The 27,992-nt window shown below is 41.5% G+C and overlaps 1 protein-coding gene and 1 pseudogene across 2 annotated transcripts in view; both read left to right on the plus strand.

Annotated features, from left to right (window-relative positions):
* The window catches only part of LOC146682005 (NLR family CARD domain-containing protein 3-like), a 239,129-nt pseudogene that overhangs the window by 133,235 nt on the left and 77,902 nt on the right, over nt 1-27,992 (plus strand). The gene's annotated exons all lie outside the window — the stretch shown is intronic.
* Nucleotides 15,466-20,120, plus strand: LOC146682010 (NLR family CARD domain-containing protein 3-like). Its single transcript, XM_085448513.1, has 3 exons — nt 15,466-15,981; nt 16,086-17,871; nt 19,943-20,120. The coding sequence occupies exons 1-3, from the start codon at nt 15,708-15,710 to the stop codon at nt 20,118-20,120; spliced, it is 2,238 nt and encodes a 745-aa protein (XP_085304639.1). The 5' UTR covers nt 15,466-15,707.

A 27,992-nucleotide genomic window follows, 5' to 3' on the forward strand; every position in this document is an offset into this window, starting at 1 on the left:
ACATCCTGAACAACTGGTTTTGGTGGTTTGATGGGAACAGATCCTCACCTGATCAGGAATACCAACGATCACCCCACCACTCATGTCTTGTTGGGAAATGTTTGCAGTCCTCAAGCTGTGAAAGTCATCAGGTGCAGCAGTCATGAATACCATGTAAACATCCCTGTTGGTAGGACAAACAAATAACAGTGGGATTCATTCGAGAAAACAGAACTTGTTTGATTCCCTGTCTGACAAAAAGAAATTAATGTAACGTAAAAATTAGATTTAAAAAATCAGCAGCATCATATGTAACCAGGTCCTAAATTACATATTGTTATAATTACACAAAATTTGTTCTAAAGCCCAAACTGCTCCTGGTATATCTGACTTTTAGCACCTCCAAGCCTGTAGTCATCTTGGTTATTAGTTAGGCCCCTCCCCCGTGTGTCGCTATGTGTATAGGCACTGTTAATGCTAGCATGAACAGATCATTCTTGCTGGCTGTTGTAGTGGCTTGAGCTAACTCTCATCCCAACTGTTTATATTTGGTTACAGGAGCTGGAGTGGGCATTAATGCTCCACAATTTACAAGCTGGGACCTGCCACTAATCCATGGTTAAAGCCTTTACCCACATCAACACTGCAGGCAGAGGCTAACGTCTGCAATACTATTAATAATTACACATAACTGTAGCAACAACAAAGAGAGGCTCGAACAAGAAAGGCTTGAAACCCTTAGAAAAGACTGATCAGAGTTGGTTCAATGAACTCTGATCATGTTCATTCGGAGTTAAGCTCGTGTGTGTTTAGAGACAGAAAGCCATCATGTTACCAGGATTCTCCAGAGAAACACAGAAATAAAGAGCAGAGCCTCCATCTTCATTTAGTGGACAGAGGAATATGATCACAAATCAGTGTGGGCCAAAATTTGTATCTTAAAAACTAGGAGGGGATAAAGTTATACCAACATACTGTAATATTTTTATAATATACACTAGCAAACTTTCATGCTGTGTGTGATATTAAAAATATTGTATTGTGTGATATCACATTCTATTGTGATCCAGCATTTTAATCTGACCTTTGATTTCTAAATGCTTCATTAAACTGTCAAATATACAAATATAGACAACTGTGGGATTTGTCTAAAGTATTTGCATATGCCATAGAAATGTTAGCACTCACAGTTTACTGGGCAAGGTTTATGCAACGTTTCAACAAGACCAGTCCACTTATGACAAACGCGATCATACGAGCATTATAGTACGATGCAGTCTCTGCATGATATGACTATCTATTCAGCTGTAACCTGACAGGGACAAAGTCTAGGAGACAGAAACTGAAGATAGACACCATTTACTGATGGACCTGTTATATTAGGTGACAATTCCACGTGAAAGTCAAAAGAAATGAATACATACAGGGCAAGTCTTTATGAGGCAAACATGATGTGCATCTCACACGAAAGCGATTTAGGTGATTTTCTGTGAGAAATGTGTAAAAAGATCCGTACTCTGAATTTCAGATACTATTGATCTGTTTGTTGTGTGTCTGAGGGTTTACGCAGGGACGTTTTGTGTAAGCACTGATTGCTACAGTAGCATCCAATCAATGCTTACAGTGCAAAGAAACTGGCCTACAGTCTGACAGCTGCATTAATGTCTACACAATCTAAGAGTTTGAAAGATGGACACACGTGAGATGATCATAAATCCACAACAGAATCCTTTCTGTCCTAACATACTGATGAGAAAATAACTGAAGCACTCGTGTCAAGAACAACAACAACAAAGGGAAACATGCCTAACTTGGATTTCAGTGATTGTGAAAACAAACATATGCAAATGAATTTCCTCTGTGCGCTTTGCCTAATTCAGGAAATCACTATCAGTCAAGTTGAGTGTGAGTCAGTGAGTATGTTATGTTCACATAGACTGTTACCTCAGGGGCTAACTTACCAGATGAAATGAACCTTTATGGAACGGAAACCCAGAATTTGTTTCAAGTCACATTTTAGCTTAACCTGCATGGTGGAAAGTGCCTGTACCAGAGACATGATTGTTGCTGCTTAGGTTAAAATATCTAGTATATGTCAATAATGTAACAAAAAAGAAGAAGAAAATCTGTGGCGGTGTAAAAGTCCCACTAAATGCGTCTCTCGGTGTACATCTAAACTATATAACGATTAACCGCCAACTGTGAGTTCAATTTAAATTTTCCTTTACAAATGTGTGTTTGTTTAGGAAGGAAAAAAATGTGTGCACACAGTGTTCGGCAATATAGACTCAAAGGCAGCACCAAGACTGGCACGAGACTATTTCCACTGCACTGAGGGTGGGAACTCCAGGCCTCGGGGCCGCTGTCCTGCAGGGTTTAGATGTGTCCTTGATCCAACACAGCTGATTTAAATGGCTCATTTTGAACGTTGACATATACATCAAGGAATGGACCAGCCACTGCACTGATGTTAAACCAGTTCAGAAGTTCATTTATCATCATGAACCACCAATTTATGAGCAGACAAACCAAAGTCCACTCCAAGATTCAGTTGCTTGTAGAAGCACGTTTAGCAGCAACAGCTCAAAGTCATTGTTTTCTGTATGACTATCAGTCTCTCACATCATTGGGGAGTCATTTAGGCTCACTCTTCTTTATAATGTTGCTTCACTTCATTGAGGTTTGCACAAATTTGTTTATGCAAAACTCACGACCACACTACTTCTATTAAGCTGAGCTTTAAACTTTCTAAAATATAAAACCTGCTAGACACCGGTGTTGTGCCAAAAAGTGATTGTCTGCCAAAAACTGATTTCTGGTATTTGCCAAAAAGTGATTGCTCGTATTTAAACTGCTATAAGTAACTTGTTGGGCTATAATATGTGAAACATATGTCAAATGCTTCCCTCATGGATGACATAAAGTCATCTTGAGCCACAAACAACATTCGTGTAACAAGGTAGAAGCCGCGATCAGTTTTTGGCAGCGACTTTTATATAACCTTTATTTATGTAGTTAAAAAAAATCTCATTAACATTAAACATGTCTTTTGTAAGAGTAAGTTGGCCAAGAGGAAATATTACAATAGTTCAGTAAAAATATTTTAAGTGGGGATAAAGGAGCGGATTGGTTATAATGTAAGTACAATAACACAGAGTTGTAAAGACACTTGAAACACAGATTTCTTTTTAATTCTATATAAAACCCCTTTGTAAACCCTGTTCACCGATGTTAGGGTCCCTGGGTCGTTGACCCAGTGTTTTGTGTTTTTGGTTCTTTGATTTTGTTATTTCATTATATTCTAGCTTTGCTTTATGGGTTTTAGGATTATTCTTAGTTTAGGTTCTCTGGGTGGGGTTTGGTTAGAGTTTTAGTGTTCTGGTTTTCTGTCTGTGTTCCATAGTTGCTGTCTCCCCTATCTGCTGTCTCCCCACGTCCAGTCAGTGGCTGTATCCCAATTCAGGGTCTGCAGCCTTAAGGGCCGCATTTTAAGGCCGATTACGTCAGAGCGACGCGACGAAGGCTGTCCCAATTCGAAGGCTGCTCGAAATGCGGCCCCCAAATGCGTCCTTCATTTCCCTGAATTTTAAGGACGTGGCAGTGTAGACTTCGTGGCCCAACATATCCCAGAATGCATAGTGCGGCAGTGGGTGTGGATAATTTTGCCGAAATAAAACGGCGGATGAGGGGCGCCCGAAGAGTAAACTTTAAGTAAGTACTGAATATTACGTCACTTATTTATGTGCAAATGTTTAATAACGAAGAACATTAAAACATTACTGTTGGCCACATGTCGGCAAAGTTATGTGACATTAGTGACGTTTGTACTAACTTGGTTTTAAAGCCTTTACTTTCAAATATACGCCGTTCAATAGCTGAGCTTAATCTTACAGAGATTGATCAAAGCTCATGTAGAAACAAACAAACAAATGCACAAAAGATTTTCTCCTTCATTTCTGTCAAACAAAGCTGTAAGACACGTTTCCAGCTGTTGGTATCATGGTTGCTAGGCAACCTGGGCAGCGCAACGGAGGCTAGACCGTCCCATTTCACAAGCCTCGCACTTCCGGCCTTAGCGGTCTTTGAGTACGCGGCCCTTGAGGATCGTTGAGGCTGCGTACTTTAAGGCTGCAGATCCTGAATTGGGATACAGCCAGTGTCTGTGTCTGCCCTGGTCCCACGTCTCTGTTCCCTTTGTTATAGAGCCTGCCTGAGTCTGTGTTATGTTTCCTGTTTTACTTTGAAAGTCCATGTCTGATGTTAATGTGTCTGGTTTTGCTTCCCCTTGTCTCGTTAGGCCTGATTTGCCCCAGCTGTGTTTCCCTCCTGTTACCCATTCCCTGATTGCTCCCTCTGTGTATTTAAGCCCTGTGTTTCTTTGTGTCGGTGTCGTGATCTGCTTTCATTTATGCTGTGTGTTCTGGCTGCCTGGTCATGTAACGTTATTTGGATTTTTGTTACGTTTTGCCACTTTTTGCCATCCAGCAATAAAAGCTGAGTTTTGAGTTACTTTCCGCCTCCGAGTGTCTGCACTTTGGGTCCTTCTACTTCCACTCTTGCCTGCACACAGCCTTAACCTGACAACCGAAGTCTATTTACCAACGTACGTAAAGATATTACACATAAAAAATACACAGAAACATTGGAAATCACTTTTTGGCACAACACCGTAACCTCTCCAGAGGTGGTATCAATATTAATATCTCTAAACCCTATAAATGTTTCTTTTAAAGTCTGACGAAAGGAAGGAGCTGCGAGAAGTGTGCCTCTCAACCGGTGGCTCGCTCAATAACGTCTGGCTGTGCAGCTGAAACCTTTTTGACCCACCAACAGTCACACAGAGGCCACAAAATCTCACATGCGGGTTTCACTCTTTCAGGCGGAGTCTCTCTAAGAAATTCTAGTTTTAACTTCAGTTCAAATGCTTCATCTTCTGTGAATCGAGTCAAATTAGAAAAAAACTAAATATAAAACAGGTTTAAATGAACAAAAAAGAAACTCATCTGATCATTGTTAACATACACAGTGAGCACTCATGCAGGTTCATCAAGACTTTGCTTTTCTAAAAAAGATCTAAAGATTTGCAGGAGGAAAAACTGAATAACACCTTTAAAATGTTAGTTTTTCCCTTTTTTATTCGATTGTAACGTGATTAATACAAAATATTTTAAAGAAAACATTTTAAATAAAGAAACTTGCCTAATTAATCATTTTATCCTGTGATTTCTTTATTTCGCAATATTTTTTACTGATTAAACATGTTGTTTGTGTCATTGTTACGGCTGCTTTGATGATTTAGGATTCAGTTTTGCTGCATGTTATCATTAAATCCTGTTTCGCCTGGTTTGCAAGAAAAATAACAGGAGACAATGTGATTAGGGCTGAGTATCAATTTCAATTCCTACAACTGCTTCAGTTCCCATTAGTAGTAATACCTACACTTTTTTTGATTTCACTTTTCTAATAGTTTCACAGGCTAATAGTTTTTAAACAGAATAGCACAAACAACATGTATCCCTTTAGAAATCAAACTGTGATACTTCTAAAAGCACATATTCACACCCAGCCACACTAGCACTGTATCAACCCCCAATGTTCCTTTAATGCAACTAGCCCTATAATTATCTACTAGTCACAAACACACTGCAACAGTAAGACTTGTTGATTACACATAGATGATTTATCTACTTTAGGAGCATTTGACTTTTTCTTTAGCGCTCCGAAAAGACACAGAGGCTAATAGTTTTAAATAGAGCACCACAAACAACAACAGGTATTCCTTTAGAAATAAACTTTTCTGGTGTTACTTCTAAAAACTACAGATTCTTAACTAGTCACACTCTGCAACAGTTAGACAGAGTGGGCAGTTAGGCCCCCAACAGTCAGCAAAAGAAGTCATAAAACAATAAAAGAGGCTCCCTTTATCAAGAGCATCCCAGCACTCACACATCCCAACTGTAGTTCCATAGTTTTTCCACCTTTTTCATTACAAACAGTTCCTTTATCTTATCTTATCATGTCAGAGGTCAACTGAAACCATGTCCACCTGAACCTCCAAAGGTTTTACACCTTTTCTTACACCCCACACCTTTATCTCTGCAGGCAGACAATTACACCTCCTACTGACTAACTGTACCTCTATAGTTTCCAGCTTTTTTCATTACAAACTGCTCTTTTATCTGTCAATTACACTTTCTACAGACCAACTGAACCTCCATAGGCTTTCTACCTTTCTTCTTTACATCCTACTCTTTTATCTCTACATCTCAGAGCCCAACTGAAACCAAGTCCACCTGTATAAAAACACCCTAATCAGAAACCCTGTATTTTTCCTCAGCACTTCACAACTACCGCAAGGTATAGCGTTTTAACTTTTTACTTTTTCGGATCCCAGACACAGCGGTGTGAGGTACTTAGCACACAGTTTGGACATGTAGATAACATCGTTTGTTTGGAACACAGCAGCAGAGAGGTAGAATTCACATGAGTTTAATTGAATCAAACCTCATTTTACGGATCTAAGTGGCTCCTCATCACGAGCCAATTCACCATTTTATTTAAATATCTGAATTTTCGGAATGATGATCCAAGCGGGACACAGAGGCTGCTAGTTTTAACACACCAGAATGCAAATATAAATAAAAGCCTGACTATCCTGAGAGCTGCAGCGACACCGTTCCTCTAAATTTGCAAAGTTACTGATTTAAAAATATATTTTCAAATTTTTAGTTGCATGACAAACATATGATAGACTCTTGAGCATATTTATTTATATAGCTACATTCACAATGGTATAACCATGCTAAATAAAAGATGCCCAAGCACCAATGCACTCTAATGCAAACCTCTAAACTGCATGTTGATAAGTGCATGAAGTGTACCTCTACAGATGAAAACAGTTTGTATCCAAACTTTGAGGATCTGTTGAATTGTTTTAATGGCACTTTTTTGACGAACTGCAGATGATGAATTCCTCTTTATTGGAGATTGGAGAATTGAAGAGGAACCCTGGCTCGGGACATTTTCATGACAAGTGTCAGCGCAGACATCTACTAACGAGAGAACATGTTTTATCATCATAAACACGGTGATGTGAAGCATCGTTAAAGTGTCACTTCAGTAATGTTGACTCATGTTTTTAATAATGACTTTAAAACACTCATTTCTGTGGTTTATTTTAAGTTTACAGAATATAACATGTGGTAAGACGACGAGTTTTACTTCTCACTGTCCGTGTTATGTGTATCTATTTATCATGTATGCTACTTTGCCGAAAATGTTTCATTGTGTTCATGAAATAAACCAGACTTTCACTGTCTGCATCTTTTACTGTTTTCTGCTTTTGTTCACTCCAAGTTTGACAAACCTACAGATATCCAGAGTTAACTCACTAACAATGTGGAGCAGTCTCAGTGTATTTAGCTGCTTTTTCCCTGAACACAACCAACTGAGAGAAACGCCTGTAGGCCTCACTTTGGTCATTTTGAACGCTGAAGGAGATTTGTTCCATAGACACCTTATACTAGTGTTTCCTGCACTACTATGTTCTATTTAAATCCAGATTCCTTTTATAGTTTGCAGTGAAATTTGTTAAACCGTTGCTTAATGGGACAGAAGTACAAGTCACTCTTTACTAACACATTTGTAGATGAGTTTATTGCTGAACGACACAGCTGGCAGTCTCACACACTCTTTAGGTTTTTCAAGTTTTGTGTGTAATGGTTTAGTCTATTTTTAGTCCTGCTTTTGCTTTGAGCAGTCTGTTTTTATTTTGTCTCGCGAGTGTGTGTTTTTCAAACCAGATCCTCCTCAGTTTGATTTTGTTACCACAAACTTTGTGTGAAGTTCACAACAGAGGTAAAGAGATTTAAACACACCAGTTTAAGGACGCAGCGATTGGACCAGCTGCACAGGGCTGGTGAAGCAGAGAGTGTCGGGGGAGATGTGCAACAGAAGCAGAGGGAACATTTTACAAGATGATAAATGGCACATTTAGGTGATTAAGGATTTGTTGACAAGATTAAAAGACACGTCCGTCAGAGTTCAACAACATTACAGTTTGATTAAATAAAAAGTTTTTAAACTACACAAGGTTCATTTTCTCCTCTGATAGTAAGCATATTAAACATGTCAAGAAAGAAAGAGTATAAAGAAAAATAGTAAATGTGTGTCTAATTAAACTCTTCCTGTGAACCTTATATCATCCTTTAATATGTTCGGTGTTACAAACTTGAAGAAGCACAGAAAAGATCATCAGACATTAATCTAATCAGTTTTCAGCCTTCATTCATATTGAAAAGTTGAAATCTTCCCTGCTAGACCCAAGTGCAGCGTTTAACACCGTTGGCCAGAACATTTTATTACAGCTATTATTAAATGGAGAGTCCTCTTCACACACTGAGGTTAATTATGAAGCTCCACAGGCTTCTGTGCAAAGACCAGTTCTGTTTACATTATACGTGCTTTAGAAGACATAGCATACATTTTCACTGCTATGCATATGATACCCGCTTTTATTGGTTAAACTGCCGGGATGTCTTAGACACATAATGAGCTTTAATTTTCTGCTTCTAAGTTCAGATAAAACTGAGGTTATTGTAACGGGGCGTAAAAATCTTAGAAACACTGTGGCTAACAAGATCCTTACTCTGGATGGCATTGCCTTAAGCCGCCTGTTGCAGTCATTTGGCACATTATAAGTCAAATTGAAGCACACGATCCCAAAGCACAACATCAACATTTATTTATATACAAAAATGAAAATTCTTTTTACAGAAAAGAATTGTAACTTCACAATATTGCATTAAGATGAGCAGACAGATTTTAATCTCAGCATCGTGCACACAGATTTTTCAGGACACTGGAAGAGTTCCTGCCGTGGATTTAGATGTTAGTGTTGTGTGGATGATCCCATTCTGTGATCTTTGTGTTACTAACACTGATGCTTTTACACTTTAGGACCCTCGAGACCTCTGCTGCTCAGCCGTCCTGATCGCTGCCTCCACTTTAACCAGAGGCTGTAACCTCTGATCATTTCACCTGCACCGGCAGTAAAACTCTTCTCCAGAACCAAACGTGCCATAAACCCGTCACAGCTTCATCATCAGCTCAGTCTCAGCAACATGCAGACGACCGAGCAGCAGAAACTCTGCAGGGAACGTCTGAAGTCTGTTCTTCAGTTTTCCCAGCTCACTGTTTATTGAACATGAGACAGAAAAATAACTTCACCTTTAATGTGAAACTTTTATCGCCTGTGACATGTTTGCAGGAAGTTTTCATGCTGTGATTTAGTGTCACAGCCATAAATATCACACAAGGTAAAAACTACAAGTCCCAGCATCCTCTGTGTTTAGGGAGGAGCAGTGAAAGTGAAAGTGTTGATCCTCCGTTCAGAGCAGCAGGAGGAGGAAGGTGGAGCTGATGCAGGTGAGTGTTAACATGAATATGTTTCTTCTTATGACATAAAATAATTCCACGCTGTTCGTGTCTGTGGGTGAAACGTGAGGCCGGTCGGCTCCTCTGAGCGCTGGTTTCCTGTAAGTAGAGAGGAAGTGAGTTTAGCTGAGAGAGCAGGAGGAGAGTGAGAGCTGTGCTGAGGCAGGTGAGTGTTAACACCGCTCTGACATTACTGTGTCTCTGTGGCGGGAACAACAGGCTCCGTCAGTGGAGGCAAAAATAATCAGACTTTGGTTTTTCAAAGGAAACTACTTTATGTTGGGAGAAGCCGCACGCTCATTGGATAACGACTTGTCAATCTCAAGTTATTAGCCAATGAGCGCGCAGGTTCACAGTAAGACCCGCCCTTATCACGACGTCTTTTAAAACTAAAATGGCGACAGAAACTCGGTGAGTGGAGTTCAGGCTGACTTTATGAAAGTGCGACGTTTGAGCCACTTCCTGTTCTCAGTCCCGGCGTCCTGATCACCGAGGTTTCTGTTGCTCTGATGTCTGATATTGATTATATCGGTAAACAGGCTGCAGGCAGAAACATCAGGTCTGATCTGAAAATCCCTTCAGAAACAAACTTTAAGAGTTTTATGTCCGTGTGAGGCCGCACGCTGATTGGATAACCACCTGTCAGTCTCAGGGTATTAGCCAATGAGCGCGCAGATTCACAGTAAGATCTTATCACGTCATTCTTTTAAACTAAAACATCGACAGTGAAACTGTAACGTGTCCTGTGATCTATAAACACTCTGTGATGAATAAGCTGAAGTCATTTTGAGCCTGACAGTAGTTTCCTGTCACAGAGCAGAAGCTGCAGGCAGTTTTTGGCACCTTTATATTTAATTTATTCCAAAATAAATCAATAAAGGTAGAAAAGAACTCTCAGTGACATTAAAAATCTATTTTTAAAGACAGATGTGACCAAGTGCAACAAATATAAGATGAGATGTTTACAGATATTTGAAGTATTGATCATATGTAGAACACAGAGCAGGTCCAATAACAGAGTCATCCTGCTCACAAACAGCAGTTTGGTTTCATGAGCTCACTTCCTGCAGTGATCCTCAGCTTCTCTCCAAAGGAGCCGTAACATGTGGGCTCCTCACCATGATGATGATCCCAAACACACTGAGTTCCTTCATCCACCTGATCATGTACTTATTAAATAATGTGATGGTTTTGGTGTTTTTTAAAGACTTTGAGCCTCTAAAATAACTGGTTTGGACTTTAGGGCCAAAGCTCCAACATTAGAAAGCCGTCAGTGTGATGCTTCCAGTACAACAGCACCTCTGAGTGTGTGTGATTACCTCTCAGACTAACTGTAAAGATGAAAGTGACTTCGTACAGCCCCGACCTGCAGACGCTGTGCGCAGAGGTTCAGGAGCAGAAGTCCCGTTGTAAACATGTCACGGCAGACCCGACGATGTTTGCATGAACACGCTTTTCAGCTTCTCTTTATTTGTGGCTCCCAGTGTTTTCTTTTGCGTGGAAACTGGCTCCAAATGGCTCTTTGGGTCCTGAAGGTTGCTGACCTCTGACCTAATGGTATATTTTTTTTAGCTGGATCGTTCTATAAAAACATGAATCAAATCTGAGAAAAGTTTCCACCTGACCTGTTGAATGTTATTGAAGCCAGAAGTTTGCCTTCAGACTGTGTTTCTTGCATGCCTTTTGTGGTGTACTAATTGATGTGAAATGAATGCAATGTGGTTGTGTTTGCAGAGGTCAGAGGTCACAGTCTCCAGCATCCAGCTGTGTGTCTGTGAGGAGTGACTGGTCCAAAGAAAGACTTCCTCCAGTCTTCAGTCATGAACCTGCAGCAACAATGAACTTCAATCATGGAGCTCAGCTGACCATGTAAGAGAGCTGCTGACTCAGAGTTCAAAGGTTGTTTCTATAAATGTTCTGCCAGTGACATCATAAATGATTCCTAATGGTGGTCCGGGTACGATAATGCTAGTATCAATCGTAGTTGTAATGCAATCCAAGGTAATGATTTCTTCTCTGTTGCTGTGAACGTCTCTGCAGCCGTCTGTACTCTAATCTGAGACAACTATTACTGACAGAAACCATCACATCATCCAGTTTGTGTGTTTGCAGCTGCTTAAAAGATTTTAAACAGAGATTAATCAGTAATTCATGTGATGTGTTTGTGTTTGCAGAGGTCAGAGGTCACAGTCTCCAGCATCCAGCTGTGTGTCTGTGAGGAGTGACTGGTCCAAAGAAATAGGTCCTCCATATTTCAGTCATGAACCTGCAGCAACAATGTTCTTCAATCATGGAGCTCAGCTGACCATGTAAGAGAGCTGCTGACTCAGAGTTCAAAGGTTGTTTCTATAAATGTTCTGCCAGTGACATCATAACTTAACCTAACACTGGTCTGTGTATGAAGTATCATTTAGTGGCAGTTGTTAAAGTTGTATAATGATGATGCTAGTTTGGGGTGTATTTTCCTGCTGATGCAAATGCATCTACTTTGCCCTTTGTCTGGTGCTTTGGACAAAGACGTCCAATGAAACTCAGAACAACACAGTTTGCACCACCAGCAGGCAGAGGAAGTGGCTGACATCCAGAAATCCTACCAGTGGCTGAACAAAGCTGGACTGAAAGACAGCACAGAGGCACTAATCATGGCAGCACAGGAACAAGCTCCGAGCACAAGACCCATAGAGCCCGGGGTCTACATGGCTCTTTTTGGGGGGGTTGTGTTGTATTAATAGTGACTTTGTTTCTTTGGACCTGACCAAAATCTTTTGTTTTTCAGTTCAGTTGCAACATTGACTAACACTAATGCAGGGGTCGGCAACCTGCGGCTCTTTAGTCCTTACAGTGCGGCTCCTCGTGGTTTGGGAAAATAAATTAGAAGTATTTAGCTGAAGTGTATTTTATTTATGTTCTTTTTTAACTTGTAGTTCTAAATTGGAAGATTATTGTGATATTGAAATATAAAAAGAAAATTATATTTTTTTATTTTTTCATCGTTCAAATAAGCGTCACACTCGTGGAAGCCGGTGTACCCGCCGAAACGCCGTGCATTTATCGAGACTTTCAGCCCCAGGTAGGCCAATTATGGATCTTCGGATCCACATTTTGTCAGCAGCTGTTCTCCACCGTGAACTATGTTAAAAACAAACACCGCTCACGCCTCACAGACGACAGCTTACAGTCCTGTAAAGATGAAAGTGACTTCGTACAGCCCCGACCTGCAGACGCTGTGCGCAGAGGTTCAGGAGCAGAAGTCCCGTTGTAAACATATCACGGCAGACCCGACGATGTTTGCATGAACACGCTTTTCAGCTTCTCTTTATTGACCACTTTTCACACACGGTTGCTGTACGCACACAGCCGGCTGTAGCTTTGCAGCTCACAGCCCGACACACACCAACACAACAGCACAGACGTTAAGGCGGCGAGGCGTGATTGCGGGTGCCGCTCAGGTGCGTCCGCCTCCCCTGCAGCGGCGCTGCAGACCACGCCCCGCCACACACATTAACCAGGTAAAATACATATTTAGGCAGAATTTTGCAAATATCTATTTTTCATCTTTCAGCAGCATAGAGCTTTTTTTCAATTATTTTTTAAAAGTCAGGTCAAGGCTCCAAAAGCCCAAAGGAGATATAAGGGTGGCGGCTCACAGCAGCTTTTGTTTGCTACATCATTTTAGTTCAGCTGGGTGTCTTTCCTTTGGTTATATTTCTTTAAGAGTTCAAATGTGTTCATTACATAAATAACATGTAATTTTCTCTGTAGCACTTCATGGATTTCATAAGCAACACACCTTAGTTGTTCACACAAAGCATAAAGGTAAAAAACAGTATATACAGTGTTATCTTCATTCTAGATGTCAAAAAGTATTTGTGGCTCCCAGTGTTTTCTTTTGCGTGGAAACTGGCTCCAAATGGCTCTTTGGGTCCTGAAGGTTGCTGACCTCTGACCTAATGGTATATTTTTTTTAGCTGGATCGTTCTATAAAAACATGAATCAAATCTGAGAAAAGTTTCCACCTGACCTGTTGAATGTTATTGAAGCCAGAAGTTTGCCTTCAGACTGTGTTTCTTGCATGCCTTTTGTGGTGTACTAATTGATGTGAAATGAATGCAATGTGGTTGTGTTTGCAGAGGTCAGAGGTCACAGTCTCCAGCATCCAGCTGTGTGTCTGTGAGGAGTGACTGGTCCAAAGAATATCCTCCACATTTCAGTCATGAACCTGCACCAACAGTGAACTTCAATCATGGAGCTCAGCTGACCATGTAAGAGAGCTGCTGACTCAGAGTTCAAAGGTTGTTTCTATAAATGTTCTGCCAGTGACATCATAAATGATTCCTAATGGTGGTCCGGGTACGATAATGCTAGTATCAATCGTAGTAGTAATGCAATCCAAGGTAATGATTTCTTCTCTGTTGCTGTGAACGTCTCTGCAGCCGTCTGTACTCTAATCTGAGACAACTATTACTGACAGAAACCATCACATCATCCAGTTTGTGTGTTTGCAGCTGCTTAAAAGATTTTAAACAGAGATTAATCAGTAATTCATGTGATGTGTTTGTGTTTGCAGAGGTCAGAGGTCACAGTCTCCAGCATCCAGCTGTGTGTCTGTGAGGAGTGACCGGTCCAAAGAAATAGGTCCTCCATATTTCAGTCATGAACCTGCAGCAACAATGTTCTTCAATCATGGAGCTCAGCTGACCATGTAAAAGAGCTGCTGACTCATTTATGGGTGTTTGAAATTCTGTGACCACTTTGTAATTTTAGTTTATATTTTAAAAGTGTTTTTATTTGTAGTTGCCTGTATTTTTATTACACTGTGTGTAACGTGGTGGTTTGTGCTGTTTGGGATTGTTTTGGTGTATTTGTGTCAGAACATCAGATAAATGATTTCATCACATTTTAAAAGAAAGTATCAGGATAATAATCTGAACTGAGTCATCAGAAATAGAAAGATGGTCTCAACAGGCCACTGAGCTGATCTCCAAAGAAATGCAGAAGATTGAAGAGTCCGAGGCTGTTTATTTGTCACAGGCATCGTCATACACGTACAACACAGTGAAATGTGCTGAGCTGCTCCTGTGACTGGACAAAACATTAGAAACAATCATTAAATGAAATAATGAAACATTGTGCAGATGTAATGTTAAAGTGCTTTGTGCCACATTAGCACAGCATGTACTGACAGAGCAGTGCAAGCAGAACAAAGCAAATGAGCAAAGTGATGTAAACAGAGTAACTGAACAGAGTGAGCAGAGTAATATCAGCAGTAATGAAGCAGCAGGATCAGTGTAGCAGCGTGTGACGTCATAATGAATCAGGTATGATCTGAAATATGACAGTGAGACAAGAACATGATGTAAGGTCCTGTTTAAACCCTGATGGTGATGCTATGAGGGGAGCATGTTCTGATTTAGGACTTGGATGGTCTGAGGATAGAAGCTCCTCTCTGTTTGTGTCCTGATGGTGCAGAAGCTTCTGCCTGATTGTAGAAGGAGCTGAAGCCAGCATCATCCCAGAGGTGAAGCTCCTCTGTGTGCAGACCTGAGGTCAGATTCCTCCAGGCTGATGTTCAGGATCTACAGAAACGTGTGGTTGTAGTTATTGCTGCACTGTGTGCTGACAGCAGATACTCAGAACAAAGCGCTGCACACGTGTTCTTTACAAACATCTGTACATATAAAATATGGATCATGGCAGTGAATGAACACGTTTCTGTCATTTGTTTCATTGGCTTCTTTTTTCTGCCTGTGTTCATGTGATTAATGTCTAACACATAAACAGGTTTGTAATCAAACATCACATCATCAGGGAGGCATCATGAAACAAAGTTACTGCTGGAGGCTGAACTCAATTTGGTGGCAATGTTCAAAAATATCACTCAGATCATTTCAAAGCTTTTAGTTCTTCTTCTTCACTTCTGTAAAATAATAGAAAGAAAATCAGAACCCAGAAGTTCACTTCCTGATGACTGAACTCTTTCAAAATAAAGCTGAAAGCTCTGAATGTGACACCGCTGCTCCACAACAGTTTTTAGAGGAGGTCAAAGGTCAGTTGAAAGTGATGGATCCCAAACTTCCAGTACATCCAGTGAAGGACATAATCAGCTCTGTGATGAAGGCTTTTACTGTGGAGTTTGTAGGCTGATCACTCTGTGTTTAATAAGACAGGCAGGAACAGCAAAGGAAACTTGGATTCTGAACTCAAACACAAGTTTCTCCACTTTGACTTTTCTCTGTGACCATCAGAGCTTCTGCACAGTGTCATCAAATCTGGATGTTTGTCACTGACAGTCAATGATTTTAGTGATAAAGAAATGTGTTCACAGAGGGAGGAAGAGGAAGAGGAGTGGTGTCTGTGAGGAGGAGCAGCTGTCCTGCTGTGCTTTGTGTCAGGACGTCCTGAAGGATCCAGTCTCTACCAGCTGTGGACACTGGTTCTGCAGACAGTGCATCTCCTCATACTGGGACCAGTCTGCTTCATCAGGAGACTGGTCCTGTCCCCAGTGTGGAGAAAGATCCAGAAGCAGAGCTGGACTGCAGACAGCCAGTCAGAGCAGCTGTGTACAAAGTAAGACTGAACATCTGTCTGCTGATGGACTCATTTCTGAAAACTGGACTTCTTGTTGTTGTTCAGACATTGAAGAGTTTTCTTTCTGTTTTTCTTTCTTTCAGCAGATGTTGGTCTGCAGGAGGTTTTAGATGAACATAAGATCAGTCTGAGGAGGAGATGTGAACGTGTGACTGAAGGAAGTGATGAAACAGGAAGTAGAACCCTCCTCAACAGGATCTACACTGAGCTCTACATCACAGAGGGACAGAGTGAAGAGGTTCATAGCCAACATGAGGTGAGGCAGCTGGAGACAGCTTCCAAGATGGACGCCCTCCATGACACTCCAATCAGGTGCCAGGACATCTTTAAAGCCTTACCTGACCAACAGAGACCCATCAGAGTGGTTCTGACCAACGGCGTGGCTGGTGTTGGAAAAACCTTCTCAGTGCAGAAGTTCACTCTGGACTGGGCAGAGGGCTTGGAGAACCAACATGTCAGTGTGGTGGTTCTGCTTTCATTCAGGGAGCTGAACCTGATCAGAGAGGAGCAGTACAGTCTTCTGGAGCTGCTCCATGTTTTCCATCCAACACTACAGAAGGTCACAGCAGAGAAGCTGGCTGTCTCTCAGCTTTTGTTCATCTTTGACGGCCTGGATGAAAGCAGACTTTCATTGGATTTCACCAACAGGAAGCTGCTGTCTGATGTCACACAGAAGTCATCAGTCAGCCAGCTGCTGACAAACCTCATCCAGGGGAATCTGCTTCCCTCGGCTCTCGTCTGGATAACTTCCCGACCTGCAGCGGCCAATCAGATCCCTCCTACATGTGTTGACAGGCTAACAGAAGTACGAGGCTTCACTGACGCCCAGAAGGAGGAGTACTTCAGGAGGAGATTCAGTGATGAAGAGCTGTCCAGCAGAATCATCTCCCACATGAAGACATCCAGGAGCCTCCACATCATGTGTAGAATCCCAGTCTTCTGCTGGATCACTGCTACAGTTCTGGAGCACATGTTGACTACAGAGCAGAGAGGAGAGCTGCCCAAGACCCTGACTGACATGTACTCACACTTCCTGCTGGTTCAGACAAAGAGGAAGAAGAACAAGTACCACGAGGGACATGAGACGAGTCCACAGGAGCTGACGGAGGCTGACAGGGAAGTTCTTCTGAAGCTGGGGAGGCTGGCGTTTGAACATCTGGAGAAAGGAAACATCATGTTCTACCAAGAAGACCTGGAGCAGTGTGGTCTGGATGTGACAGAGGCCTCGGTGTACTCAGGAGTTTGTACAGAGATCTTCAAAAGAGAGTGTGTGATCTTCCAGAAACCAGTCTACTGCTTTGTTCATCTGAGCATCCAGGAGTTTCTGGCTGCAGTCTACATGTTCCACTGTTTCACCAACAGGAAGTCAGAGGTGCTGAAGGACTTCCTGGGAAAAAAATACAAAGAGTCATCTCTGGACAATTTTTTGATGGAAACACTAACAAAATCCTTCAGGAGTAAAAATGGTCGTCTGGACCTGTTTGTTCGCTTCCTTCATGGCCTCTGTCTGGAGTCCAACCAGAGACTCTTAGGAGGTCTGCTGGGTCAGACAGAGAACAGTCCAGAAACCATCCAGAGAGTCATCAAGAATCTAAAAGGAAGGAAGACAAAATCCTCTCCTGACAGAAGCATCAACATCTTCCACTGTCTGATGGAGATGAACGACATCTTATTATCTCAGGAGATCCAAGAGTTCCTGAAGTCAGAGAACAAATCAAAGAAACTCTCTGAGATCCACTGCTCAGCTCTGGCCTTCATGCTGCAGATGTCAGAGGAGGTTCTGGATGAGTTGGACCTGAAGAAGTACAACACAACAAAGGAGGGACGACTGAGACTGATTCCAGCTGTGAGGAACTTCAGAAAGGCTCGGTGAGTCCAGATGTGATCATTAATATTATCAGTTGGTGATAGTTTAGTTACTCAGTCATAAACTGCAATCATTTCTTATTTGAGGTCACACTAGGGCTGCCACAAACAATTATTTTTGTGATTATTTGACTAATCAGATCAAAAATAAAACATACAGCTTATTGCACCAGCATGCATCTGCTGTTATGTAACTATCATTAGCTTACAGCTTAGAGTTTTTAAGGTATGTGCTAACTAAAAATAAAGACCAGATGATAGTTTATTAAACTTTTAATGAAATTTGCAGATTGTAGCAACAAACAGAAAGGCCCCCCAAAATGTGTGCCGAGTTCTTCAGTGTGATTTCTCCACGATGAAAGCACACTGTGCTCCACATAGTTATGAAGATCTTTGTTAACCACATTAGCTTCACATTAGTAACTTTGTCCTCGACAGCTCGGCCATCTTCAGAACCTGCCCAGGAATTGAACTGCACATGTGCACTGGCTCCAGACGTGGGGTTGTCCTGCATAGTCAGTGGTGTCAGTAGATCATTAAGTAAAATAATATGTTACTAGATTCCTTTGAAAGAGCAACCATGGACGACAAAGCTGGGCGGAGTCTGCTCTAAGACACCAAATGAGCAAATGTTTGCTGACCTGTATCAGTGATCACCTTTTTGTTGGCCTGGTCCCCCAGTCCTCCCACTCCCCCCGGTCCTCGGTGGATGCTGTCACTTCCTCTGACACTGGCTCACCATTTATGTTGTGTCAAAAATCAAACGTGAAGATCTAATTTACTCTAAACTCTCTGACTGTTACTAATATAGTCATAAAATATGCAACAACCACTGGAGATGGAGATGAAGCTTCAACTTGCATAAAATAGTTTATTAAAATCAGTTTGAATAAACCCAAGGCTCAGAGCAAAAGAGACAAAAGCGCCCCCAAGTGGTCAGACTGTAGACGAACAGAATAAACCCTATCAAAGACAAACACGCTGGAAGCATCTTTTCTAACACTCCAGTATTTATTAGCATTTAGTATAAATTTATTGTGACTTTGAAGACGTTCAGTGTTTCCTTTGGTATAACGGAGGTCTGACTACAGTCCAGTAAACACACTGATTAGGATTATAGATTAAACTGCAGTAATACTTTCACAGTGTGCAGTGATGCACAGGTCCGAGTGGTTTTACACTGAAATTCTCAACAACAGGAAACTATAAGAATTTGTTACTCTAATAATAAACATAGAAGAAGAAAAACATTTTTCATTTAGAGTTGATGAATATAAATGAATTTGAACTTTACAAACCAATCAAAGACAAACTGATCCACGTGAGTTTATAACAATATTCAAAGGCTGCTGCTGGACACAGACAGGTAACATCATTTTGACTTGCTGTCACCTGGATCTGGAGTCACAAACACTGAAGCGCTGAACATTAATACAAGTCTGTTTCTGCCAACTAGTGATAAACCTGCAGACTAATGGCTCAGAAAGCTAAAACGAGCCAATCATTTCTGTGTTTAGTTCCCCTGAAATCAGATGTGATATCAGCAGCTCTGAGTTCATTCATCATTATTGTCCAGTGATGAGATTTCTGCTCCGTTCGGTGACAGTCAGCAGATTTTTCCTGAGTGTGGACGTGAACAGTCGTACCTGACAGCAGCAGGTAGCAAACAGAGATCGTCTTTCCAGCTGGAACTCTTCACTGAGCTGAGCTCATTCAAAATGTTCTGGATTCAAGACAGGAAACAGTCCACATGTGTGTCTTCACTCTGACTCTGGATCAGATCTCAGTGACAGACTGTGGACATTATGGAAGCCTAAATGTGACACCATCTTCCTCCTTCATCTGCAGATTAAAGCCAAACAAAGATTCTCATTAAAAGTCTGCAGGTCTGAGAGAGACTCAATCGTTGTGTCATGTCAAACACAGTAAGAGGAGCTGAAGCACAGATGTGAAGAGCAGATGTTCATCAGATTATGACCTCACTCTGTTTTGTCTTCATATACATTCAGTCTGTGTTTATAATGCAGACTTTCTGCTTTTATAATAACACATTTTGTATTTTCTATGATCACAGACTGGCTGACTGTGGACTCTCAGGGACTCATTGTGAAGTTGTGGCCTCGGCTCTGAAGTCCATCCCCTCCCATCTGACAGAACTGGACATGAGTGAGAACAAGCTGCAGGATTCAGCAGTGAAGCTTCTGTGTGCTGGACTGGAGAGTCCAAACTGTCGACTGGAGACTCTGAGGTGAGTTCACTGACTGCAGCTGTTGTTGTTTTTCTATATTTCTGATCTTTGATATTTGAAACGTTCTTTAGTTCCTAAATGTTCAGGATGTGTCTGAAGACAAATGTGAAGACGTTTGAGTGCTTTCAGAAATGTTGTGTCTTTCCAAACGACTGAACAACAGTTTTTCCTCTTGGCTCCAAATAGAAGTGACAGACTTGAGCAGCGTTCATTTAAAGGCTGACAGAAGTGGAGTGGTGACGGGGAGATGTTTGTCAGGACAGCTTTTCAGCCTCCACAGGTTCATGTTGTGCTCCATCAGTCAGTGAAGATGAAGTCAGTACTGGTGAGGCTGTAGAGTGTGTGAGGGATGTGAATGAGGCTGTTGGAGATCTGATGATAGCAGATAAAAACAGGCTGCAGAGACTTTGAGCTTGTGTGGAAACAGACAGAGAAAAGAAAGACATGAATGTCAAAGCTAATAAAGGTGAAGTTAGGAGCTGTGATGATGTTCATGTATCAGAAGCTGATCGGGCTGCTACAGAGACGACCCACACAGCTGCTGTGGTGAGGTTTGTGTTAAAGCAGAGGAACACAGGCCCACACATGACAGCAAAGCAGGTTTCAGGCTCTGTGAGAGGATTTCAAACAGAAGCTGGAGAAGAGAAAGGACTACAGAAAGAAGGCAGCTGAGACCAGTCCAAGTGTTTCCATGGAGCCCAGTCTAACATTCATTTATACACTAACGTACAGAAGTGAACGGGAAAATGAATCCATAGTTTCAAATGTAGAAATAGTTCTCAGTTCATTTACAGAGTTTAATACAGTTCATGAGGAAATGTTCAAAGCAGCAGCTGAGAAAAAATCTTCTTCACAAAGTTGGATCCAATTCCAATAGTTTGTGATGCACTTTAACGCAGCGTGAGCAGTTCACTGCCTAACCCCACAGAGACTGTCAGTCTGGACTTTTCTTTATTTCTATTGGCTGTCAGTGAGATTTCAGAGCAATCAGAGACTGTGGGTCTGTGTATGAAGTATAATTCATGTGCAGTTGTTGAAGTTGTAGAATGAGAAATAGCAGTTTGGGGTATTTCCTGCTTTCATTGTCCTGCTTGAAAATGTTTATTGACGTGTGAATTCATTCTTCAACGCTCGATTCTGCCTGAACAACGTGAAAACTTTGCTTTGTGTAACACAATTCAAAGCACTGAAGCATCGACTTATTTCATTATCCAACAATGAAAACAGGAAACACAGACAGCTGGCCTTCAAAGTAAAAGCTGCTCCTTTTGAAACATGTTGGTGGTAAAATGTAAGAAGAGCTGAAGCACATAAATGATCTACGTGCCAAAATATTAAACACAGTTGATATATTTGTGTGAGTGTTGTGATTCAGGTGTAGATGTCATAATGTACATATAGCAGAGTTTTCTCTTCTAGATCAGCTGATCAGAGTAAGGCCAATCAGCTCTGAGCATGCTCAGTCTGAGTTATGGAGCCACATACTATGATTCACCATGGCAACGGCATGAGCAGAGGCTCCGTGTGAATCCAGAGGAGCAGAAACATGAATGATGACAGTAGATGTTTGTGTGAAAGTGCTGGAAGCAAATGAGTGTGTGATGTTCTTTCAGTGTTGCACTTTGTAGACGCTCCCTGAGCACTGGTCTCACAGCCAGCTGCACATAGAGACCAGTGTTGTTAGTCCAGGTCAGAAGATGACTTGTTGGAATGAAAATGAGCTTGTAGTTTGTCTGCTTTAATAATGTGACTGGAAAAAGGTGTTGGACTTCAAATATGTCCATTTCTGTCACACTTCACCTTTAAAAGTGAAGCCATGTGGTTCCTGGAAGGAAAAACACGACTTTTTCAAGTCTTTGTCCTGTTTTTATGAGAAATGTACGACTTTAATGTGAAACATTCAGAGTTTTTTCTCTTGTTGTGTTTGTTTGAAGCTGCTTCCTGTTGGCTTCAGCTGTTTGGAGTTTCCATTTTCTAAACTTCTACATTCTGAACCTTCTTCAGCTCTGAACAGATGATGAAACACTGAATGATTTCAAGCACTTTGTCTAATAAACTTACATCTTTCATTCTTTATACAGATTGAAGAGCTGTGATTTGTCAGATATTGGCCTTGATTATCTGGCAGCAGCGCTGAAGTCCAACCCCTCGTATCCCACAGAGGTGGACCTGAGTGGAACCTACAGCAACCTGAAGGATTCAGGAGTGAAGCATCTGTGTGGTTTCCTGGAGAGTCCAGGATGTAAACTTGAAACTCTGAGGTCAGTCAGCATGTTTTAGTTCTGCTGAGATGAATATGATGTGAAAGTTGTGCTGACACTAAACTGCAGACATCAGGCTGATATTATACTGATCCACACTGAGGATCTTCATGGTAAAGTCTGTTTTCTTCTTCTCTGGTTTAGTCCATTGACTGCAGCAGAACAATGTTCACATTTCAAACAGTGATACTCAACGTATGGCCCGCGGCCCACACGCGGCCTGCCCACCTTTCCTGATTCAGAGAGAGGGGACCCTGATTAACTGTGTAGCTTCTTCCTCACAGTTCTAAGTATCAGACACAACAATGAATAATCCACAGCTGACTGTCTTTAGCAGGTCAAAGGTCACAGCACACAGCACTCTGTGTAACAGTTTGGAGCAGGAATTCTTGCACATTTACAAACTGACACTGCTGCACGGCATGCTGGGTAATGCTAGCTGCTCAGGTATGGGCGTGCTAACGGCTGTGAGACTCTGTGGCTGCAGAACACCGAAGAAGAGAAAAGAGAGGCGGAGGATGAAGAAAAGAGGCGGAGATGAAGCAGAAGTTAAGCTCCAGAGAGGAAATGTTTCTGTGTGGGTGGGTGATAGGTTTGTAGCTTGAACCTATTCGCTGGAACGTTGAAGACAATATAATTACACAGCAAGCAAGACACGAAGTAGGCAAAGTTCTTCTTGTTACTCATTCAATTCAATTCAATTTTATTTATATAGCGCCAAATCACAACAAAAGTCGCCTCAAGGCGCTTCATAGATACAGAGAAAAACCCAACAATCATATGACCCCCTATGAGCAAGCACTTTGGCGACAGTGGGAAGGAAAAACTCCCTTTTTACAGGAAGAAACCTCCAGCAGAACCAAGCTCAGGGAGGGGCAGGGCCATCTGCTGGTTGGGGTGAGAGAAGGAAGACAGGATAAAGACATGCTGTGGAAGAGAGACAGAGGCTAATAACAGATATGATTCAATGCAGAGAGGTCTGTTAACACATAGTGAATGAGAAAGGTGACTGGAAAGGACAAACTCAATGCATCATGGGAATCCCCCGGCAGCCTACATCTATTGCAGCATAACTAAGGGAGGATTCAGGGTCACCTGGTCCAGCCCTAACTATATGCTTTAGCAAAAAGGAAAGTTTTAAGCCTAATCTTAAAAGTAGAGATAGTGTCTGTCTCCCGAATCCAAACTGGAAGCTGGTTCCACAGAAGAGGGGCCTGAAAACTGAAGGCTCTGCCTCCCATTCTACTTTTAAATACTCTAGGAACAACAAGTAGGCTTGCAGAGCGAGAGCGAAGTGCTCTAATAGGGTGATATGGTACTACAAGGTCATTAAGATAAGATGGGGCCTGATTATTTAAGACCTTGTATGTGAGGAGCAGGATTTTGAATTCAATTCTGGATTTAACAGGAAGCCAATGAAGGGAAGCCAAAACAGGAGAAATCTGCTCTCTCTTTCTAGTCCCTGTCAGGACTCTTGCTGCAGCATTTTGGATCAGCTGAAGGCTTTTCAGGGAGTTTTTTGGACATCCTGATAATAATGAATTACAGTAGTCCAGCCTGGACGTAATAAATGCATGAACTAGTTCTTCAGCGTCACTCTGAGACAGGATATTTCTAACTTTAGAGATGTTGCGCAAATGGAAGAACGCAGTCTTACATGTTTGTTTAATATGTGCATTGAAGGACATGTCCTGGTCAAAAATGACTCCAAGGTTCCTCACAGCGTTACTGGAGGCCAAGGTAATGCCATCCAGAGTAAGAATCTGCTTAGATACCATATTTCTAAGCTTTTCAGGGCCGAGTACAATAACCTCAGTTTTATCTGAAATGAGAAGCAGAAAGTTATGCATGAGGGAGACCTGCCTGGAGCCAAGTGTCGTTCCCCATTGCACTCCTTTTATTGTGGTTACATGAATATGCATAGGGTCATTAACATATGACGTCTACATAGGTATACATGTGAACAAAGAATACTGTTTGTGTGTGTGTGTGTGTGGGGGGGGGGGGTCAGAGTGTGACCCCATAAATGACTTCCCTAAACCTGCTGGTCTGGAAGTCCAACAGTTCATCTAAACAAAAGGCACTTAGCATAAAACAGATATAGATACGTTTATCCTGCCATAAAACAATAAAACAAGGTACGACCTCTTCCCATGCTCCCAGGATGTAGGTGTGCATTCCAGTGTGGAATACACACCAAGCCTTTGCAGCCTGCTAAAGATCACACATCCTATCAGTACACAATTGATTATACACCTCTAAGCATATATGGTTAAATATTTCTAAGCATAAATGACAATCAACAATACAAAACCTAACAGCGGGGCTCAGGCAGCTCCGCCCACACAGTGACAGTGAAGCAGGTGAAGAGTAATAAATGAAGACGGCAGACAGGATTTGATAAGCTGATGTACAAACATGTAGAAACGGGTCCATACAGACTGAAGCGTGTCTCCTTTGCATCTTCCATATTTGATACTGAGAGTTTCCAGAAGAGCAAACATCAAACACGCCTCCAAACATGTGACGAGTCAGACTGACATCATTTCTACAGAGAACAGTGTGAGCTCTCAGCAGCTCACTTCAATAAGAAGGACAAAGTGCAGCAGGAATGACTAAACCCACTAACAGTCTGATATCCCCGTGTTCCTGTTGTTCTACAGCATCATCATTAATGCTGCTCCACCACCATCACTGCAGCTGACCAATCAGCTTCTGTCACGTCATGTGACGCTCTGTGACTCAGACTGGAGAAATGCTAAATGGCTAACCTGAAGCTAACCTGAGAAACAGTCAAAGTACTGATGATTCCTACAAAGTGTGTGTGTTCAGTATGAGATGAGTGTGAATGAAACCATGGAGGAGCGGGCCGTGGCTGCTCTCACACACGTTTGCTGCAGGGGCGGAGCTACAGAAATGTTCATAGGGGGCAAAATCAAAGCCATTATTGTTGACACATATGCAGCTGTTACATCCTGTAATATGCATTAAATATGGTTCAAATACATTAAATGCATTAAATATACATGTTTCATATAAATACAGTCTACAACTGTGTTTCCTTCAGCCCACATAAGGAAACAGTTGAGTCAGATAAAGACAGAAGGCCTTTTCCACGTCCATCTGCTCAGTGTTAAAGTGCTGATGATGTTCAAGCTCAGGCAGCAGGAGGGATTTCTAAGCATCCTTCACTGATCCACAACAAAGGTCCAGAGTTTGATCCCTCCTAGTAGGACAGTTTTCTCTGGTCCCCTCCCCAATCAGACCAGGAGTGACATGTTTAGCCGCATGTTCTCCTTAAATTGCTGGCTGTCTGAGTGGTGTCCCAGAAACGATGTGGGCTTCATAGATAATTGGCAAACCTTCTGGAGGAAACCTGGTCTTGTTAGGAGAGACGGCATCCATCCCACTTTGGATGGAGCAGCTCTCATTTCTAGAAATATGGACAAATTTATTAAACCCCCCAAAATATGACTATCCAGAGTTGGGACCAGGAAGCAGAGTTGCAGTCTTACACGCTTCTCTGCAGCTTCTCTCCTCCTGCTACCCCCCCAAAAACCCATCTCCATAGAGACTGTGTCAGCTTCCAAAAAGACAAAAAACAAACCAAAAACCAGCAACAAACAACTTAAACATAAACAATCACAAAGAAAGAACAATACAGTATCCACATCTGAACCAAAGAGTAAAACAGTGAAATGTGGATTATTAAATATTAGGTCTCTCTCCTCCAAGTCTCTGTTAGTACATGACTTAATAATTGATCAACAAATTGATTTACTCTGCCTTACAGAAACCTGGTTGCAGCAGGATGATTATGTTAGTTTAAATGAATCAACACCCCCGAGCCATTCTAACTACCAGAAATCTCGAAGCACAGGCCGAGGGGGCGGTGTGGCAGCAATTTTTCACACCAGCCTATTAATTAATGAAAGACCAAGACAGACTTTTAATTCATTTGAAAGCCTGATGCTTAACATTGTCCACCCCAGCTGTGAAACTCAGAAACCAGTCTTACTTGTTATCATCTATCGTCCACCTGGGCCTTACACAGAGTTTCTGTCTGATTTCTCAGAGTTTTTATCTGATTTAGTTCTGAGCTCAGATAAAATAATTATTGTGGGTGATTTTAACATCCATGTAGATGCTAAAAATGACAGCCTCAACATGGCATTTAATCTGTTATTAGACTCAATTGGTTTCTCTCAAAATGTAAAAGAACCCACCCACCACTTTAATCACACTCTAGATCTTGTTTTAACATATGGCATCGAACCTGAACATTTAACAGTGTTTCCTGAAAACCCTCTCCTGTCTGATCATTTCCTGATAACATTTACTTTTACAATAATTGATTACACAGCGGTGAAGAGTAGACTTTATCAAAGTAGATGTCTTTCTGAAAGCACTGTAACTAAGTTTAAGAATATAATCCACCCACTGTTATCATCTCCAATGCCCTGTACCAACACAGAGCAAAGCAGCTATCTGAACGCTACCCCAACAGAGGTCGATTATCTTGTTAATAATTTCACCTCCTCACTACGTACGACTCTGGATACTGTAGCTCCTGTGAAAACTAAGGCCTCAAATCAGAAGTACCTGACTCCGTGGTATAATTCTGAAACACGTACCCTAAAGCAGATGACTCGTAATCTGGAGAGGAAATGGCGTGTCACAAATCTAGAGGATCATCATTTAGCCTGGAGAAATAGTTTGCTGCTTTATAAGAAAGCCCTCCGCAAAGCCAGAACATCTTACTATTCATCACTGATTGAAGAAAATAAGAACAACCCTAGGTTTCTCTTCAGCACTGTAGCCAGGCTGACAAAAAGTCAGAGCTCTTTTGAGCCAACCATCCCTTTAACGTTAACTAGTAATGACTTCATGAACTTCTTCACAAATAAAATTTTTATCATTAGAGAAAAAATTACCAATAATCATCCCACAGATGTAATATTATCTACAGCTACTCTTAGTACCATTGATATTAAGTTAGACTCTTTTTCTCCAATTGATCTTTCTGAGTTAACTTCAATAATTACTTCCTCCAAACCATCAACGTGTCTTTTAGACCCCATTCCTACAAAACTGCTCAAAGAAGTCCTGCCATTAATTAATTCTTCGATCTTAAATATGATCAACCTATCTCTAATAATCGGCTATGTACCACAGGCCTTCAAGCTGGCTGTAGTTAAACCTTTACTCAAAAAGCCATCTCTAGACCCAGCAGTCTTAGCTAATTATAGGCCAATCTCCAACCTTCCTTTCATATCAAAAATCCTTGAAAGAGTAGTTGTCAAACAGCTAACAGATCATCTGCAGAGGAATGGTTTATTTGAAGAGTTTCAGTCAGGTTTCAGAGCTCAGCACAGCACAGAAACAGCTTTAGTGAAGGTTACAAATGATCTTCTTATGGCCTCTGACAGTGGACTCATCTCTGTGCTTGTCCTGCTAGACCTCAGTGCAGCGTTCGATACTGTTGATCATAATATCCTATTAGAGCGATTAGAACATGCTGTAGGTATTACAAGTACTGCGCTGCAGTGGTTTGTATCATATCTATCTAATAGACTCCAATTCGTGCATGTAAATGGAGAGTCCTCTTCACACAC

The sequence above is a fragment of the Copadichromis virginalis genome, linkage group LG23 (genome assembly GCF_057382275.1).
Source record: "Copadichromis virginalis isolate Kocher_CV1m ecotype Utaka linkage group LG23, C_Virginalis_male_GT1.1, whole genome shotgun sequence".
Classification (NCBI taxonomy): Eukaryota; Metazoa; Chordata; class Actinopteri; order Cichliformes; family Cichlidae; genus Copadichromis; species Copadichromis virginalis.

Excerpts from the sequence above, each read along its gene's own strand:
- LOC146682010 (XM_085448513.1), top strand. The coding sequence starts at position 15,708 with ATGATTTTAGTGATAAAGAAATGTGTTCACAGAGGGAGGAAGAGGAAG. Across the intron at positions 15,982-16,085 it reads TCAGAGCAGCTGTGTACAAA|CAGATGTTGGTCTGCAGGAG; the intron begins GTAAGACTGAAC and ends TCTTTCTTTCAG. Across the intron at positions 17,872-19,942 it reads AGGAACTTCAGAAAGGCTCG|ACTGGCTGACTGTGGACTCT; the intron begins GTGAGTCCAGAT and ends CTATGATCACAG.